Source organism: Natator depressus, chromosome 14, assembly GCF_965152275.1.
Source record: "Natator depressus isolate rNatDep1 chromosome 14, rNatDep2.hap1, whole genome shotgun sequence".
Taxonomy (NCBI): domain Eukaryota; kingdom Metazoa; phylum Chordata; order Testudines; family Cheloniidae; genus Natator; species Natator depressus.
Window position 1 is genome coordinate 1,337,088 of NC_134247.1, and position 20,009 is coordinate 1,357,096.

General features: G+C 59.7%; 1 protein-coding gene across 1 annotated transcript in view; it reads right to left on the bottom strand.

Moving 5' to 3' along the window:
- The window catches only part of TIMP2 (TIMP metallopeptidase inhibitor 2), a 28,842-nt gene extending 9,381 nt beyond the window's left edge, over nt 1-19,461 (bottom strand). The window contains exon 1 of the mRNA XM_074971983.1: nt 19,288-19,461. Coding sequence (XP_074828084.1) covers nt 19,288-19,417 — 130 coding nt within the window. The 5' untranslated portion in view covers nt 19,418-19,461. The remainder of the gene's footprint in view (nt 1-19,287) is intronic.
- Between the last annotated feature and the right edge of the window lie 548 nt (nt 19,462-20,009).

The window sequence follows — 20,009 nt, forward strand, 5'->3', positions numbered from 1 at the left end:
CCTCCCACCCCATTGCAGATGCCAAGCCCAGCTCCCCTCCATGTACTCTTGACTCCAGCTCCTTGTGCCTCTACTGAGCACAGATCGGGACTCTAACCAGCCCTGAACCCAGCTACAGGCCCCACGGGGCAGACTCCAACTCAGCTCCCCTCCACTGCTGCTCTGGGAAAGGCTGTGCCGAGCCCAGGACACAAGTCATGCAGTCGGGCCTTTGGCAGGAAGAGCAGCTACTGGTCTAGGTTCCTCCCGTCTGCTGTTTGCTCTTCCCCCTTCCCCGGGCAGAACACCTCCCTGACCAGCTCTTGGCACTGCAGCGCTGGGGCCGGGAGCAGCTGATGGTGTGGGCGGCGTGGTCCTAGTTACCAGACAGAAGCATCAAGGCCATGCCCAGTGCAGCGATCAGCAGCCATGCCCAGTGCTCACAGCACAGTTGGCGCCCAAGGAGCGAGGGGTTCACCAGCTGGAGCCGCTCATGACTCCAAGCTGGATGGGACAGGAATTGCTGGTGTAGGGACCAAGGCCTATGCCGGCTGTTTACCCTACTGCCACTCCCTGCCCCCGCTGATCGTCCAGCCCCTCTTGGCACCCCCAAGTCACATCAAGGGGCTCCTGGGGATGGCTCTGAAATAGAGCTGTTCCCGTGAGCCACTGCCCAGCTCCTGCCTGGACCCCCAGCTGCCCCAGGAAGCAAAGCAGGGAGGACAAGCTTCTCCAGTTTTCCTTCGGGTAGGGCAGCAAACAGAGCAGCTGCTGCTGGTGGCTCCTGCCTTTGGCCTGGGAGGGCGGGAAGTGACATTGGCTTAGCGGCTGTGGGCGGGAAAACGGCTCCTGGTTCGGTGGGCTCCGGCCTTTTCCATTCACGTGCTGATGAATCACTTGACAAAAATGCAGCCCTATCTAGGCAGATTTGTTCTGAACAGTGCGGCTTTGTGGAGCGGACTGCATTGCACTTCCCAGCCAAGAGCCCAGCCAAGCTCCACGCTGAAAGCCAGGAGCCAGAGGGGAGGGTGGTGTGGGAAGGAGAGGGAGAGAGAGTCAGCCCAGGGAAATCCAGGCCTGCCCAGTCCCTCAATGGGAGGCAGCTCCGAGCACTCAGACCATGAGTCAGACTCACAAAGTCAGGAGATTTTAATGCTAAGAAACCCTTTGTCTTTTCCATTTCTGCTGAGTGAGCGGCTCAGGTCCCGTTTTCAGGCATCTCTGCAGCCAGGGGGGCTGCAAACATACTGGGGCTTCCCAACAAAAGCTGAGTTCCCCACAGAATTCCTACTCCAGGAGCTGGAGCTTTAATGGAAATCCCAGCTACCCTCCAACTCATGCTAAAGTCACAAGAGCTGGCGAAGGCCAGGGGTGAGTGACGATGGCCCCATATAGGCTCCCCAGGAAGGACAAGGTGCCCTCCCCAGGCAGGGGAATGGGACATGCAGAGCCCAGTACCCTGGAGATAAAACACACCCCTCCTTGGCAAAGATGCCAGCGATGGCCTGGCAAACTGGGGCTGTCTGGGATCCCAACTCACACCTCATTAGCTGCATGGCAGTGAGCACTGGGCATCCAGGGATGTGTCTGCACGCCTGGGCACAAGACCCACTGCCAGGTGGCTACCTGGCTGGGTGAGATGTTAATGGGGGGCCTGTCTGGGGCTCTCTGAAACCATGGCAACAAGAGGGGTGTGGCTCGAGGTCCGCGGCAAGAGTCAGTGGATGGGACCAAGGGACTGTTATAATGCTGGGGGGCGAGGGAGGGGGGCACAAGTCACCTTACAGCATTTCAACCAATAGGATTGCACTATGGAAATTCCCTGATGCCGTGTGGCGATTGGCTGTTACCACTGAGCTCACAACCCCCCCCCACTCCATCCCGGATGAATCCGAGAGTCCCCCAGACCTGCCCCAAAGCAAGGGGGACCTGGGATTGTGAACAGGACACCAGCAAACAGACACTTCTCATCCCCACACTGCCGTCTCCTGGGCTGTCTGAATCGCTAGCCAGCCAAATGCCGCCCCCGTCCCCGTCCCGCTAACAGCGCCTCCGGGAGACAGACACGTGTATTCTGGGCAGCTTTCAAGCGTTTGCCCATTAGCTGCCTCTGCAGCAGCCTCCATGCAGAGAGAGATGGGTGCAGCTGTCCCCCCGCCCTGCCCCCCGCCCCCACGGATTTCCCCGCTGGCTCCTGGAGGCGCTGGGATGTGGACCCTTCCCCCTCTGCTTCTGCTAACCAAACTGACCTCGCGGCAGCTGACCCAGCAAGACTCTGCCAAGGCAGGAGGCTTGTGCCAGGTGCGTGCAATACCTGTGTGTGAACACGTGCTCACGCACATGTACAGAAAACGAGTCTCCGGAGTTATCAGTCTAGCTTTGTCCAGCGCTGCCCGGCTAACATGCCCTTGCTCCAGCTGGTTCTGAGCAGGAAACTCACTCTCTATGGCCCATTCGGTCCTTGACTTCCCTGCAAAAACTTCCCTAAACCCCTGTGTTTTTGACACTGGGGGTGTTCAGGGGGAGCTGAGCAGCCAGCAGTGAGTGGTAACTTTCCATCCCGACTGCCCTGGGCTGGATCTGTACCAGGGACCTCGAGGGAGAGGCATCACAGTGCACCGTCACGCCTGAGCTAGCCACTTCCCAGGCCAACACACGGAGGAGATGGTGCATGTTGATACTGGGGCACAGAGCTGGATGAGAGGCCACGGGGGCATGAGCTCTATATCTGGGCACCACTGACAGCCAGTCCTTGACACCTAGATAACAGGGGCTCCCTCAAAGTAAGTAACCCCCTGACCAACCCAATCTAGCCTAGAGGAAGAAGAGAACAACCTGGAAGAGGCTTTGCAGTTCTGGGTGGGATGTTTGAATTAAAGCAGCCGCACCACCACCACATGGGGGCTGTGGGAATGGGTTTTACCAATATGGGCACAAATCCACATCTGAAATAACCCCCCAGTGAAACAGGAACGCCGGTGTGCTTCTAAATGGAAACTTCCCGCCCCGTGCTAGTGCCTGAAATCAGGGCTAGGAACAAGGGGAAGCCAGCCAGGCTGCATGCAGAGTCTGAATCATCGCTGCTGCTGCGATCTGTAACCTGGGCAAGGGCGAGTCCTGGGTCGCCCTGTCCCTGGCACTGCGCTGCCAAACCCACCTGTCTCCCTGCTACGAGAGAGGCTCCCTTCCAGGTCCCGCCCTGTGTGCGGGGAATCCCACACTGGGATGCTCCACGTCACTGGACACAAGGCCAGATTCATCCTCTTCGGAGGAAAGGGTGATCAAAGTAACAGCACCTAGAAGGGAGTACTCCCGCCCTCCCCTGCCAGGCTCCATTCTACCGGCATAAGCAGAGACACTGCATCCACACTGCACTTAAACTACCCCTTAGCCCAAGTCAGCTGGCATGGGCCAGCCACGGGCGTCTAATGGCAGTGTAGACATACCCCGAGTGACTTTCCCAAGGCCTCCGAGAGAGCTGGCAAGAGAGCGGGGAGCAGAGCTCTGGGCTCCTGTAGGATAACAATAGTCAGCATCCCAAAGCACAATAGCTGCCACGGATCGCATTTACAGGTCAGGAAACGAAGGTTCAAAGACCTGCCCAAGCTCAGTAGCAGAGCCAGTAACAGGACCCAGGAGTCCTGACTCCCAATCGCTCCTCGCTGAAGTTGGCCCGTGGCTCTCCCAACAGAGCGCTGAGGGGCACTGTGCTACTCAGCCTCTGCACCTGTGTTTAGAGCACCCGGTCACTCCGGCCATTTCCGAGGTGCCAACACCATGGGCCCCAACAGCCCCCAAGGCCTACACCGCCATGTGACAGTGTGTGGCCTGGTGACAATCACCCACACACCCCTACATGGCCTCAGGGTGGCCCCGCACGCAGCCCCTGCCTCAGTTTCCCTCCGAGTCCCCAGTAACTCCAGCCAAACTTCCGAGCATCGATAACCCTTGCTGGGTTCATTTATTATAATAAAAGGCCTGTGTATGTAGATCATAACCCAGCCCCACCACCCAAAATCCCCCAGCTCACACCAACAGTCCACCCACACACCCAGTACAGCCCTAGCCCCTCTCGCTGCACCCAGGCTGGGACTCCCCGGCCACCCCCAACCTCTCTCACCACACCTCACCCAGCCTCTCTTGCCACCGCCAGGCTCCCCGGCATGGCTCCGGCCTGCCCCGCCACAGCCAGGCTCTCTGGCCTAGCTCTGGCCTCTCTCACACCCCACGCAGCCCCTCTAGCTGGGCTGCTCCTCTGCCCATTTCATTCTCCGGTCTGGTCCTAGCTCTCACCCAGAGGCATCAGCGCACTCACCTGTCCATCATTCCCCAGCCTTCAGCCCTCTGCAGCCCCAACGAGCCAGCAGGTACCTCCCTCTGCAGCTCTCAGCCTTCAGCCTGCTCGGGCCTGGGCAAGTTTGTGGGTGACCCCCCAACTGCCTTGCTGCCTCCTGCTTTCACCAGCCTCCCCTGACTCCACGGCTCAGCAGGGGCCCTTGCCACTCCCTCCTTCAGGGCAGCCCAGCCCAGCCCTGCTCCGAGCGGTCTTCTGACTCTCTCTCCTCTCCAGAATATCCCTTAACTTTGGGCTGCCTCTCCCTTGTAACTCCCAGGGCCATAGGTGGTGGAACTAGAGGTGCTGGGGGTGTTGCCGCACTCCCTGACTTGAAGTGGTTCCATCCTATCCAGGGTTTACAGTTTGGTTCAATGGCTCTGTCACGGAGAGAGGGCCCTGCACCCCCCTCTTCCTGGGATTCCCGGGGGCACCTCCCTCTTCCTGCGATTCCCCATGACTCGCCAGCCAGTAAAATGGAAGGTTTATTAGATGACAGGATCACAGTCCAAACAGAGCTTGTAGGTACAAACAGGACCCCTCAGTCAGGTCCAGCACTTGTCTAACCTGGGACACATGGGCCTCCCAGGTCTGGCTAAAGACACAGATGTCATCAATATACGCCATGGCAAAACTGTCCATCCCCCTCCATAGCTGATCCACCAGGCGCTGGAAGGTGGCCAGCGCTCCCTTGAGGCCAAAAGGCAGGGTCAGGAAGTCATGGAGCCCCAGAGGGGTGATAAAGGCTGATTTCAGCCTGGCATCTGCATCCAGCGGCACTTGCCAGTAGCCCTTTGTAAGGTCCATGGTGGTAAGGTACCGAGCTCCTCCCAGCTGGTCTAGGAGCTCGTCAGGCCTCGGCATGGGGTAGGTATCAGATACAGTGACGGCACTGAGCTTCCGATAGTCCACACAGAACCGGATCAACCTGTCCTTTTTGGGGACCATCACCACCAGCGAGGCCCAAGGGCTGGCAACTGGCTAGATCACCCCCAAAGCCAGCATGTCACTGACCTCTCTTTCCAGGTCCTGAGCAGTTTTCCCTATGACTCGGAAGGGGGAGCATCTTATCGGCGGGTGTGACCCTGTCTGCACCCGGTGGACAATCAGATTAGTGAGTCCAGGCTGGTTGGAAAACAGCTGTCGGTATGGATGCAGCACCCCCCTGACCTCAGCTTGCTGGGCAGGGGTTAGCTGATCCAAGAGGGGAATTGTTTCCAGGGAGGAAACAGCTCTGGTCCCAGGGAATAGGTCTACTAAAGGGTCATCTCCCTGCTCCTCCTAATGTCCACACACAGCCAACACCACATTCCCCCGTCGTAATATGGCTTCATCATATTCACATGGTACACCCGGCGGTGGTGCGCCCGGTTCAACAGCTCCACCACAGTTTACCTCATTTAGCTGCTTGACCACCTTCCCAAGAGGACTGTAGTTTGTTTTTTCTCACGGGGATGAGAACCATCACCTGATCCCCGGTGGCGTAGGCACGGGCCTGTGCCATGCGGTTATACCAGACCTTCTGCTTCCTCTGGGCTCTGGCCAGATTCTCCTTGGCCAGACCCATGAGTTCAGCAAGTCTCTCTCAGAAGATCAGGACATACTATACCACTGATTCTCCATCGGGAATGGCCTTCCCCTCCCATTCATCTCTCATCAGGTCCAGGGGCCCCCTTACCCTCCTTCCATATAACAGTTCGAAAGGCGAGAACCTGGTAGACTCCTGGGGCACTTCCCTGTACGCGAACAGCAGGTGAGGTAAGTACTTGTCCCAGTCCTGCGGTTTCATAAACGTTTTCAGCATCATCTTTAGCGTTCCGTTGAACCTCTCCACCAGCCCATTGGATTGGGGGTGATATGCTGAGGCCCAGCTGTGCCGGACCCCACATTTCTCCCACAAGCACCGGAGCAGGGCCGACATGAAGTTGGATCCTTGATCTGTCAAGACTTCCTTGGGGAACCCCACTTGGCTGAAAATGATCAGCAGTGCATCTGCCACAGTATCTGCTTCAATAAGGGCACTGCCTCGGGGTAGCGGGTGGCAAAATCTAGCACCACCAGAATGTATTTCTTTCCCGACCGGGTCGTCTTGCTGAGAGGCCCCACTATGTTCATAGCCACCTTCTGGAAAGGCTCCTCTATGATGGGCAAGGGTCTCAAAGCTGTTTTCCCCTTGTCCTGGGCCTTCCCCACCCTCTGACAGGGGTCGCAGGATCGGCAATACTGCCGGACAATGGTAAAGACCCCAGGCCAGTAAAAGTTCTGTAGCAACCTCTGCTGGGTGCGCCGGATTCCCTGGTGCCCTGCGAGGGGGATGTCACGGGCCAGGTACAATAGCTTGTGGCAATACTTCTGGGGGACCACCAGCTGCCTCCTGATCCCACAGGACTCCACTTCCCCTGGGGGAGCCCATTCTCTGTACAGGAACCCCTTCTCCCACAGGAACCTCTCCTGGCACCCTCTCCCCATGGTCTGTACCACACTGAGGTCAGCCAGGTCCCTGAGCTTCCGCAAGGAGGGATCTTTCTGCAACTTGGCCTGGAACTCAGTGGCTGGGGAAGGGATGGGGACCTGCTCCCTCCCGCTGGCTGGGTCTGAAGCCGCAGCCCCTCTCAGCCTTGTCCCTGGGCACCCCCTCCCCACCGGGGTAAGGTCCTGTGCCTCCAGTGAGGTACCCTCCCCGAGGTCAGGATGTAGTGCCCTTCGCCGGCTCTGGCTACAGATCACAACCAGGACATTCTGGGGGTTGCTTGGCCATTTCTCTAGGTCGTTCCCCCCCCCCCCCGCTCAACACCTCAGTGGGCAAATGGTGGTGCACCCCCACGTCCTTGAGGCCCTCCTTGGCCCCCCCATTTCAGATGTACCCTCGCCACGGGCACCTTGAATGGAGTCCCACCCACACCCGTCAGGTACGTGTTGGGCGCCACCCGATCTGGGGCCACCACCTTGGACCAGGCTAGCACCACCTCAGTGCCCATATCCCAGTATCCATTGACCTTCCTTCCATCCACCTCCAGGGGAACAAGGCACTCTCTCCGGAGGGACAGCCCCATGCCACCCTGTAAACCGAGAACCCTGAGTCTGGAGCATCCAGCCCCACCAGAGGAGCTGGCCTGGAGTACTCTTCCCTCCTGAGCAGTTGGTACACTGGCAGCCCCTCTTGCCTGGGAAGCCTGCCCCTTGTCCGGCTGGGTCCCTACCCAGTTAACCCTGTGCGGGTTTGGTCTGCTTAGTCTGTCCTTGAGCCTGGGGCACTGGGTCTGTATGTGGCCTCTTTGGCCACAGTAATAGCAGCTCATGTCTTGTTGGTCCCCTTGAGCCAGTCGGTTGGTCCTGACGCTGGATGTTCCCCTTGGGAGGGGGTTCTCCATGTTCCCCCTTTGGGAGGTCCCACGGTGACTCTCTCTCTGCATCACGGCGGGCCTGTTCCTTTGGGACTGCTCCCTGCCACCCCCTGACTGGCTGTTCACAAACTCTTCGGCCAGCTGCCCTGCACGTCATGGTCCTCTGGCTTTTTGTCCTCCAACCATAGCCTCAGGTCGGATGGGCACTATTCATACAGTTGCTCCAGTACGATCAGGTTAAGCAGGTCCTCCTTAGTTTGGGTCCCATCTGCCCACTTGTGGACGTATCCCTGCATCCAGAGGACCAGTTCTAGATATGTGACCTCAGGGGTTTTATGCTGACTCCAGAACCTTTTCCAGTACATCTGGGGAGTCAGCCCAAACTTGCATAGCAGGGCCTTTTTGAATAGTTTGTAGTCCCCTGCCTCTGCCCCTTCCATTCGGCTGTACATCGCCACAGGTTTGGGGTCCAGTAAGGGGGTGAGAAACTGGAGCCTGTCTTCCGGGGCAACCCTGTGCAGCTTGCAGGCCATCTCAAAGGCATTCAGGAAGTCATCTATGTCCTCCCCTTCCTTATGCCAGGCCAGGACGCACTTGTCAAATCTCCATGCAGCCCTGGGTCCCCCACCACTCACCGCAGACAGGGGCTCGCTGCTCCTCAGCCTTGCCAACTCTAGCTCATGCTGTCTCTGTCTCTCTTCATTCTGTCTCTGTTTCTCTGGCTCTGCTTCTCTTTCTCCGCCAGTTCCTGCTGCTTCAACTCCAGCTCTTTCAGTTTTATCTCCCTCTCCCATTTCAGCTGCCTCAGCTCCAGGGATGGGGAGCTCTGATGGAAGGATCCCCTGCTGGCTCCGGGGGTCACAGTGCCCTCGGTATTCGCTGGGCTCCTCCCAGCCCTTCCCCTAGGTATAGATAGGAGGGGTCCCGGGATGCCCTCGGCAGCTCTCTGACCATTCCCAGCTGGGACAGACACTGGTGCCCACCCTGCATCTGCCGGGCTGCTCCCCTCAGAGACAGGGATCAGTTCATCCAAGCGATCTCCCTCCTCCAGCTGGGCAATCAGCTGTTCCTTGGTGAGCCTCCCAGTGCGCAGCCCTCTCTGCCTGCACAGCTCCACCAGGTCACTCTTAAGGGGCTTATTACACATTTTCCTGCTGCCACTCGCAGGCCTGGGTGCTCTCAGCTCCCCATGGTTTCCACGAGGAACCCCTAGTGTGCCAGCCCTTCTCAAGGTCACCACCTCTCTGAGGGTCAAGCCACAGACTCCTCCACCCGAGCCTGCTCACCGCGTCCCCAGGGGGACCCAGTTACTGAAACAGTCCTTCTCACTGGTCACACACTCCCAGGGGTTAAGTGTAGCTCCTCCGCCGAAACCACTCCTCTCTGAATCTTCAGCACGCCTGGTCCCCGTCAATCCCCCTTCGTTTTACTGCTCCCCAGTCACTTACTGCAGGAAGCGCCGTCCACGGGGTGCAGTACATCCCACCGCTGCCACCAGCTGTCACAGAGTGTGGGGGACTCAGGGCCCTGCACCCCCCTCTTACTGCGATTCCCCATGACTCTCAGCCAGCCAGTAGAACAGAAGGTTTATTAGACGACAGGAACACAGTTCAAACAGAGCTTGTGGGTACAAACAGGACCCCCCCCAGTCAGGTCCCTCTGGGGGGCAAGGAGCTTAGACCCCAGCCTTGGGGCTCCCTCCGTTTCCCCAGACCGCTCCAAACTGAAACCCCCTCCAGCCATCTCACCCAGCCTCCCCCCGGCTCCTCCTCCAGCCTTTGTCCACTTGCCGGGGCAAAGGTGTCACCTGGGTCCAACCCCCCCAGCTCAGGTATCGTCCCTCCAGTGAAGCCACCCCCTGCTCTCCCATCCCCCATGCAGACAGTCCCAGTAAAACTCCCCGGCCACATCACCAGGTCAATCCGCCCCACTCCATCACAGACTCTCAGCACCCCCACCGCAGATGTTCCAGCCCCCCCGGGCCAGGGCTGCCCTGCCCTCCTGACATCAAACTAGTGTGCAGCTGGACTGGAACCAGGCTGCTGGGCCCAAATTCATTTAAGACGCCAGCTCCCCTGAGCAAGGGGCTGATCAGCATGTGTCCATGAGCGAGAAACTCCCCCCACCCTGCGATGCTGCGTCCCCCCCACCTGAAGGCCACTTCCCAGGCGCTGAGCTGGTAGGTCCTGTGTCCCCACTGGTTACCATGGTGAGGCCCTGGAGAGCATTAAAGCTTCAGACACTGCAAGCTCCAAATCTGCAGCTTAATTAGAGCCTGGGGCCCGCAAGGGGAGCGCTCTGCCGGGGCTGAGCTGCCCCCTCCCCCCCCCCGACTCCTCCACCCTGCACCGGGACCAGAGGCAGCAGCACTGGGATCGGACAGCTCTGGCCCAGGGGCCCTTGAGCAGGACCACATGGGGGAAGGGAGCGTCGTGCAGGGAGTGGCCCACCCTCCACTTGCAGCCAGCCGGCGTGAGGGGGGTCTCCGCTGCTCCCTGCCCTGCTGCTTCTCCGTTAGGCTCTGGCTACACAGAGATGCTTGAAGCCGACAGGAGAGAGCTCTCCCATCCGCCGGCCTATCAGTCCACCCCAAGGAGCACCACAGCGATACCAGCAGGGCACAGCGCGGGGCCACCGGCGCTCAGGCCGGCGTAACTTGCGGCGCTCGGGGTGGCCGAGTCAAACTGACCTGAGCTGCAGCGTAGCCATAGCCGGGGCGGGGGGGGTAGCACTGCCGCCGGGGGGAGGGCACAGGCAGCCCCGCAGCGTCACTCTGCAGAGCCCAGTTACCTCCAGGGCAGCCCCGGGACTGGACTGTGGCTCCTGGCTAACGGCTGCTTGTCTGACTGGCCGCTGCTCCAACATCAAACTCCTGAACCACGGGCTGGCTCCACCCGCAGCGCAGCCACACAGAGCTCCCTGCAGGGACTCTGGGACAGAGCCTGGCAGCGTGCGGTGCGGCCTGCCTGGGGCCCTCGCTTTCAGGGTTAATTTCCACCCCCAGACGAGGAATTAGATGGGTAACCGGTCACCTGCACAGGCTGCTACCATGGCAGCAGGAGTCACTACTTGCACAAATCCTGCCTGCAGTCACAGATGTGCAACAACAGGCACAGATACATTGGCAAAGCTGGCCCTGCATGGAGATCCCATGGGCACGCATGGGAGCAGCGGCAGGGTTTGCCCCCACAGTCCTCAGCTAGTGAAGACAAGAACGAACTGAATTACAAGTCATTGACCCAGCTGAGTCAAAGCAGCAAAACAAGTGAGCTTCCTAAGACGGACCACAGGCCCCGCACCACCCGGCGTGGCCCTGCCCGGCCCGGCCCGGCATGGTAGGGCGTGGCCCCGCCCGGCCCGGCATGGTAGGGCGTGGCCCCGCCCGGCAGAACACAAACGGCTTCTAATGGCAGAGACAAGCCAGAAGAAGAAGAACAGCTGCTTGCCAGCCTCCCCGCTCCTCCTGCACTGGGTGTTTCCCTGGGGTCAGCAGGAGGTTCCCTGGCTCCTGCATGCCCCAGTTCGGAGGGGCACTGGGACAGGAAGTGACCTCACTCCATCTCAAGCAGCTGTGACACAGCAAGATTGACTCAGGCAAGAGGGAGAGCCATTCGCGTGGCCAGCATGAGGCATCCCAGCCCCCGGCGTCTCCTCCCAGAGCTGGCAGGCTTGGCGCCGCCAGCAGAGGGTTTGCTGGGAAGCACCCACAGGCATTTCGGATTCCTTCCTTCGGATTCCCACAAAGATCACAGCCACACTCCACCCTAGCAGCTCCTCCTCGACCGACCTGCCAGGACAGACCTGTGCGCGGGGCTTCCCTGGGCATGAGCCGGTGTCGTCAGCCACAGGGAAACGCTCGGATCTGGGCCCTGGGCTGAACCGTTAGCTGCAAGGGAAGCAGAGGCTGCTAAGCTCAGGGATCCTGGCAGGAGGAGGGGTTGCAGGTGGTTATTTTTCATTGCAAGGTCTGCACATTATTTATATGGCTCTGTTGGTGCATGGCAAATCCTGGCAATGGGCTAGACCCTGCTCTAAGGTGTAAATCTGGGGTCACTGGAGTGAGTCTGGATTTACACCAGCACAGGCTAGCCTGAAGGGAGTGAAACCTCTAGGGATCTCTCTTCACAGCCCATTTTATATTAAGAACAGGAGGATTTGTGGCACCTTAGAGACTCACACATTGATTAGAGCATAAGCTTCCGTGGGCTACAGCTCACTTCATCGGATGCATTCAGTGGAAAATACAGTGGGGAGATTTACATACATAGAGAACATGAAACAATGGGTGTTACCATACGCACTGTAACGAGAGTGATCGGGTAAGGTGAGCTATTACCAGCAGGAGAGCAGCAGTCTCTCGTTGGAGTCTGTTTTTGAAGTTTTTTTGTTGAAGAATTGCAACTTTTCGGTCTGTAATCGAGTGACCAAAGAGATCGAAGTGTTCTCCAACTGTTCTTCAACAAAAAAAACTTCAAAAACAGATTCCAACGAGAGACTGCTGAATTGGAATTAATTTGCAAACTGGATACAATTAACTTAGGCTTGAATAGAGACTGGGAGTGGATGGGTAAAACTATTTCCCCATGTTTATTCCCCCCCGCCCCCCCCCGTTCCTCAGATGTTCTTGTCAACTGCTGGAAATGGCCCACCTTGATTTATCACTACAAAAGGTTTCTCTCCCCCAGCCCTGCTCTCCTGCTGGTAATAGCTCAAGTGATCACTCTGGTTACAGTGTGTATGGTAACACCCATTGTTTCATGTTCTCTATGTATATAAATCTCCTCACTGTATTTTCCACTGAATGCATCCGATGAAGTGAGCTGTAGCTCACGAAAGTTTATGCTCAAATAAACGTGTTAGTCTCTAAGGTGCCACAAGTCCTCCTTTTCTTTTTGCAGATACAGACTAACACGGCTGCTACTCTGAAACCTGCCATTTTATATTGTTACTGCTCTGGGGTGCCAACCGGCATCATCAGGAAAAGAGCCCAGCTGCAGAGCAGGAACCCAGAGCCTGCCCTGCAGCTGGGACTCCCTTGCCCTAGCCCACCAGCATCTCTATCCCCAGCCAGAACGGGCCATGTGACAGAGCACGGAAACCACCAGCAGCCCTGCCACCACCCGCCCCCCGGCTCCAGACCAGTGCGCCCCCCCCACCCCCCAGGGCCAGGCCAGCAGCCTGCCGCAGCTCCCGCCCCGGGCCAGTGCCCCACCCCCACTCCGGGTGGAGCGATTTCCTGAAGAAGGCGAGTGAGACAATGCCAACGTGCTGCTGGGGGTGGATCTGAAGGAAGGCTCTCTACAGCTCAGTCAGGGAAAGACAGGACCCGGCAGGTGACAGGGAGTTTCCGGGAAAAGGCCAGGATGGGCCAAGGCCCCAGGCAGTGGGGCAGCTGTCCACCGCAGGCATGGCTGCTGGTACTGGTTTGGGCTGTTCCACTCTTTGCTGGAAATCCCAGCCTTGGCAGCTGCTTCATATAGTGACACAGGGCTTCAGACACACAACTCCCCTGCGGCTCTCTCACTACGGGGCTGTGCATCTGAATCCCCTGGGGGCTCTGTTCTCTCCCCAGCCACGTGCCACGCTCTCCCAGCCCTGCTGCAGTGCAGGCAGACCACTCCAGAGCAAGCTGCAGGCCTCCCGTCCCTCAGTCGAATGCTGGGGGACGAACAGAGCTGGAGTCCCCACTTGCCCAGCCTCCCCCTTTTGCTCCTCCTGTAGGTTGTTTCCATGTGCTGCTGGCCTCGGGCACTTCCCCAGGGCTTGTGACTAACCAGCCAGAGGCCCCAAGGAATCTGCAAGTGGGGCCGGGCCCACGGGGTGAGTCCTTGCACAAAGCCAGGGGCTGCAGCCTGCCCAGAGGCCATGTTGTTCTCTGTAAAAGGAAAAGGAGGACTTGTGGCACCTTAGAGACTAATAAATTTATCTGAGCATAAGCTTTCGTGAGCTACAGCTCACTTCATTGGATGCAACAAGTACTCCTTTTCTTTTTACGGATACAGACTAACACGGCTGCTACTCTGAAAATCTGTTGTTCTCTGTGTAGGGCTGGCTGGGCTGGAGACTAGCCCAGGAGAGCTCCAGCCTGAACAAGGCAGCAGAATCAGGGCCATAGAGGAAAGGTAAGTGGCCCCAGGGCCATGAGGCAAACCCTGGGCTGGCTTCCCCAGAGGGGAGGGGAACAGCACTCCCTGCACTGGTCTCATACCCCGATGAGCCATGGGCCTGAGGTCTCCACCAGGCAACACAGGATGAGGGGGACGTGGGGCAGGGAAAGAGATGCACAGAGAAGCCAAGTGACTTGCCCAAAGTCACCCGCAACCAAGATACGAATTCAAGACCTCCTGGCTCCCAGTCTGGTACCCTTCCCTGCAGCCCCGCTGCCCCCACTACCCAAAGCTCAAAACCTACTCCCCCCTTCCTAAAGCAGGGCCCAGAAATCAGGCTCTCTGTTCACGCCCATTTGCGTCTGTGCCCAGCCCAGGCAGAGCTGGCTCACTGGCCTCTGAGCGATCGCACCCCTCCCAGCGGGCACAGCCCGTGCAGGGAGACACCCAAGCAGCATCACAGAGCCCAAGGCAGAGGGACCACGGTGATCGTCCAGTCCGAGTCTCTTTCTGCAGCCACATTAGGGCAGCAGCAGCCATGAGCTAAGGAGCAGAAAGTCACATCCTCGCATTCCATCTAAATTGCATCACAACCGCGTCACATCAGGCTGTAAGGAGGCTCCTGTCCTAGCACCGCCACCACCAGATAAACAGATCGCAGGACGTCGAACGAAAACACTGTTGGATGCATTCTGTCTGGCAAGGCACCGTTCCAACGGGTGTGACTGTGAAATCTCCCCGTCTCTTGTTTTGCCTTTATGGTCCCTACTTCTCTATTGTTCATCTGTAGGGTCTCTGTCCAGCTCTTTAACTGTTTCTGTCTGTTGCATAACTAATTTTGTAAGATTTAAGTCAACTAAGATGGTGGGATCTGATTGGGTAAAGAATGGTTTCATAATGTGCTAGGATTGGTGAAAAATACTGTCTTGTAGGACTTTAGTTTACAGGGATTGGTTACCGTACAGCTAAGCAGGACCCAAGTTTTAACTACATAAACTAGGGTCCAAAAGGAAGTTCCTTGGAACCAACTCCAGGACATAGCCCAACATCAGAGCTGCCAGACCTCAGCACCCTGCCAACCATATTGTGCAGAAGCTAGAGTCCCCGGACGACCTGATCCTGACTGGCCCCAGGAAAAGTTTGTCTGCTTCATTGGGAGTGGTGACCATTGTATGGTTAGCGTGTGCAGTCTGTTTTGAGGACTGTTAATAAACAGAGATTAAGAATATCACTGCGTAAGGCTCTGTCACTAGTAAAAGACCCTGCAAACCTGCAGAAGAGTATGCCCTGAGCCCGAGGAACTGAGTAAGGATAGGTGCCTTTTGCCCAGAGCCCTAGGAACTGGGTAAGGGTGGGGGTGCCTAAACTAACCAGGTTGCGCCTTGAGCCCACGGAAAGGCAAAGGTGGGGGGCCCTAGAGTGTGCAGGTAACACCCCTATAACATGGGCCAGAGAATTGCCCCTTGGAAGTCTGACATCCTGAGCCTGTACTGCAGCCATGCCCCACCTGCCCTCCATACACCCCTCCCCCAACCGAGATAGACGGAATCAAGCCAGCCGGGCTGAATGCCCAAAGCGTTTCTCCTCCATGTGGGAGAGAAGCTAGGACAGGTCAGAGCCAAGGGCACCAGCTGCCTCTTCCTTGGCAGCGTTCACTGGGCCACAAGCCAGGTCTCTGCCCTGCTGGGGGCTGCTCGCTGGGGAGCTCTCTCCTCACTCACAGGTGGATTTTACTTCGCAGCCAGACGGGAGGTGCGACCATGGCCAGGATCCCAACTAGGGCAGGTGAGTGCCCATCCCCCTAGCCCAATTCCCGGCAGCATTTCCCGCTTTAGTCACTCCCCCAAGGCCCTGTCACCAATGAACCATCCAGAGGGACCACTGAGGCTGGAGCCTGCATGAGGAGTGGGGAGCCTGGGAGGATGAGGGCAGGAAAGCGACACAGGGGCCAGCTGATGTGTGCTGTGAACTGCAGCTATAGCACCCAGCCCAGCTCCCGCTGAAAAACTCAGGGAATCCAGCAGCTTGGATTGACACGGCTTCACTTTGTCTAAAATCTTCCTGTCCCTAAATCAGTTTGCACAGCCCCCCAACAAACAGCGGGGCCCTGAGAGACTCCGAGGGACAGGCAAGGGTGAGACCCCCAAAGCAGGGAGGCCACCCGGGGCACTGGGCACTCAGGAGCGAGGGGAATCTGGGGCAGCGCAGGGTGTGCAGTGATGGAAGGGGGCTGGGCTGTCAGCCAAGTGGAGCTGCCAAAGTATTTCAGAATGCCTCCCTCCAGCCAAGCCTGGGTGCTGTGGCATGGCACTGCCCCTGAGTGCGGCAGGCAGCGGGCTTGGGCTCAGTTTGTTTAATAGGTTAAATGCAATAAGGGTATTATTCATAGAAAGAGGAATCCGGATCCTGGCCCTGCCAAGGCCTCCCTTTCAGCAGCATCCAAACCGAATAAAACTGGGATAGAGGAAAGGAAATGCCTGGAAGTAAGGAACTGACAGAAGGTGACCCAGCCCAACATGGCCCACTCCCCAGGCCGGGCCCGGCTCTCTGCTCAGCATTCCCAGCCTGTTGTAAAGTGCCAGGGACCCTATGGGAACAGCATCCAGTCAGCATCAGGACTAACAAAGCTCTCGCCTTGCCCAGGGTGTCCCTGGCGAGCTTGAGTAAATCAAGATGGCAACGTGCAATGCTAGGTTTTGTCATTAGGGGCTCAGCTGCAGTGAGCCCAACCCACCGGAGCAGACAGCTCCACTTGTGCCTGGTACTCGCCCTCCACAGGCCCAGTGCCCAGGCTGAGCCTGGGGGAGGGGTGCGCGGGGATGCAGGGAACAAAGCTCAGACTTCTCGAGGAGGATCTTCATCCCATCCCTGCTACCTGATTCAGAACCCCAGAGAGCGAGAAAGGCCCGGGGAAGTCCCACCCTACTAGACAGACACACTCCTGGCAGCATGGACTGACACACACTCTCCCACCCAGCACCACTTCAAATTAAACAGACAGAAGCCCTGAGGCCACAAACCCTGAGAAGCTCAAGTTCCGTTTGAGACTGGCGCTGGGTCTGGAGAGAGCTACGAGACGTCACTCTCGGGTGCTTTGCTGTTTAAGCTTCATCTACACAGCCTCCCACACGCCAGCAGGCCAACTCGGCCAGGCCTGGAGGATGACGCAGGGAACCATAAAACGTGCAATAAATTTGATAACTGCAAGGTGGTGAAAGAGGAGATAAGACGGGAGGCTCCACTTTAGGCTGTGTGTCTCTGGTCCTACGGGCTCGAGGGAGCAGGGAGTGAGGGCAGGGCACCGACCGCTAGCTAGGTGGCAGGCGGTGATGGCAACAGCTAAAGCACAAATGATTCTCAGCTGAAAGCCAAATGGCCCGAGCGTCAGAGGCAGATGGCACACGAGGGGGACAGCAGCTCCTCTTCCTGCCTCTCGCCAGAGCCAGCTGGCTGTGATGGAGCAGGCCCAGTCCAGCTCTCATGTGCACAGGTGGGCTCCACACTTGCTGGGCAGAGATGGGACACCAGCAGCTCCTGCCCTGGTGAGGGCGCCATGGGAGCTTGAGGCTGCTGGGGTGGGGAGATGTGTTGAATCAGGGCAGTCCCTGAGAGTCCTGCCATGCCCCTCCCAGCAGCACCACCCTATCCAGTTCCAGGCTCCCCGGCAGGGTGGGGGTTGCAAGTGCCTTGCTCCATCACAAACGCCTCCAGGTCCAGGACTGGGAGTGACTTGCCAAGGACTCCATGGAAATGGCTCTGTTCACAGCAGACTACTCTCTCATGGGTTTTAACTGGGGTGGGAGCAGCCAGGGCTTCTGTTTGCTCACTGTGCTGGGATGAGCCAGCTCCCCAGCAGCTACCAGGGAAGCAGCAAGCCCTTGAACTCAGCTCTCGGCAGGTAACAGCTTCCCAGCTCCGCTCTGCTGATTGGATGCGGTGAAAGTGCTACCCGTGGGTGCAGCTACCAGACGCGGGCGCAGGGCTCTGCCTAAGCTTGAGCCCAAAAATAGATCCCAATGAACCCAGTAGGGCTGGAAAGTGGGGGGCGGGCGCCTATTCCAGGCACACTTAAACTCATCCTGTACTACCCATCCTCCTACTACTTCCCCCGCGGCCTGCCCCGAGGGGGTTTATATGGCTAAGTGCATATAAACGAGTTCCCGGGCCCAGTCTGCAGGTCACAACCCAGCGATCACAGCCTCCCACACTCCGTCCGGTGTCTCGGGCACCCTTGCCCGGCAGTTCGGAGCCAGGGAGCAGCAGAGTGCGGAGACACCCCCCCGCCTCCCTGAGAATAAAAGTTTCACATGTTTGTACAAGCACCGCAACCCAGTCCCAGGTTTACAATGGCTCCCGTGGCTCCATGGAGCCGGCCCATGCTCAGAAGGGGCCCCGGCCTGCTCCACTTGCACTGCGCCCCAAGATCCCGCTGGCTCTCCCCACCCACCACTTGCTCCTCTTGACCTGCCTGCCTGCTGCCTCCTCGGCCCCACCCCCCTGCTCCTCTCTGCCCCCTGGCCGGACCCCAGTGCACCTCCGGCTCCAGGCAGTCTCGGCTTCCCACCACTGGTGGGGCCCCACCTGTCTCCCCAGACCCAAGCCGCCTGGGACTGGTGCAGAAGCCTGGCCAGTGTCAGTGGCGGGGGGGAGGGAAAAACAATGTGGGGAGCTTGGCTGGGCCCCTCCAGGGGAAGTGCGTCTTGGGGGACCCCGGCCGGGGCAGGCTCTGGCCTGGCTGATCACACCACTCCCAAGGGGCCGGAACAATTCCCAGCCCTGGGACCGGTCCTGGCTGCGCTGCCGGCTCGGCCTCACGGGGCTGTGAGGGCAGCCGGGAGGCAGGGCATGGGGGAGAGCGTTTCTTGCGGGGGGGGGGGGTGCTGGGCTGTGAAGGGGCAGGGAAGATGTGTGGGTTGGGGCACTAGGGAGTGCGGGTTCTGTGGGGGGGTGCTGGGCAGGGGTGGTGCAGGGCGCTGTGCATTTGTGTGGGGGGGGCTGGGGGGGGGTCTCTGGCCATAGGGAAGATGTTGGGGGCTGTGTGGTGCAGCATGGCCCCCCCAGCGGAAGGGGCACGCTGGCATCACAGGGCCAGGCGGGCCACTGTGTGTCTGGCAACTGCCGGTTTGTAGAGTGCCCTCGCACTGGGCTGGGCCACCCCTGCCATGCCAGGCCCCACTGCCCTGGCTGCCCCCTTGCTCCGGGGACCGACCGCCCCGCGCCAGGCTCCGCTGCCTCCATGGGGGCCCGCAAAAGGTTAATCCGGCCCTGCCGCAACCCAGCGCGGCCCCCAGCAGCCCAGGCTCCAGCCCCCGCGGCCACCAGCGCCGCGCGGCTCGGCCCGGGCGCACGTCGGAGCCCCCCAGCCCGGCCAACTTTCCAGGGCAGCGCCCGCGGGGCTGTTTGCGGGGCCCGGCCCGAGCCACGGCTCCGCCGCGGGCCCGGGCCCCTCTCGGCCGCCGCAGGCAGCCCGGGCCGGGGAGGGTCACGCCCTGGGGCGGGAGGCGGCGCCGCGGGCGCCTCTTACCTAGGTCCGCGTTGCAGAAGGCCTGCTGCGGGTGCACCGGGGAGCAGCTGCAGGCGTCGGCCGGGCGCGCCGCCCTCCCCAGCAGCAGCAGCGCCAGCCAGGCCAGCAGGCTGGGCACGGGCGCGCTCATCTTGCGGGTCTCGGAGCGCCCGGGGGGGCCCCCGCATCCAGCCAGGCGCGAGCTGCCCGCCGCGCCCCTGCCGCCAGGCTCCCGCCCGAGTGCGGCTCCGCCGGGCCTGGAGAGCCGCGTTCCCCGCGGGCAGGAGATGCAGACGCGGCCGCCTCCCTTGCGCCGAGGGTTTGCGGCGCCGCTCGGCGACAGCTGCTTTTAACGCGCTGGGGGCTGGCGGCTGCTCCGCCCCGTGGCACCGGGCCAGGCCGCTGCGCTCCGCCGCTCGCTCTCGCCCCTTCCTTCCGCCGGCCCTGCGGCGTGTGTCCGCGGCCGGCCGGCCGGCCCCGGCGGCAGCGCCGCTCCCCTGGGAGGGGAGGGCCCCGCCGAGCTGGGGCAAGTTCCAGGCCCCTCTGCCCCGCCCCGCCTGGGGAGTCAGCTCTGCTGGGGGCTGGGGTAGGATCGTCCCCCGGCGGAACCGGCCCCTGGGTCGGAACCGGCCCCTGGCCCTGCCAGCGCCCAGCAATGGCCAGGCCTGGGCCGCAGTCAGCCGGGTGCCCAAGGCGGGGGGAGGGGGCACAGCCAAGCGCCTTTCCCAGCACTGGCCGTGAGA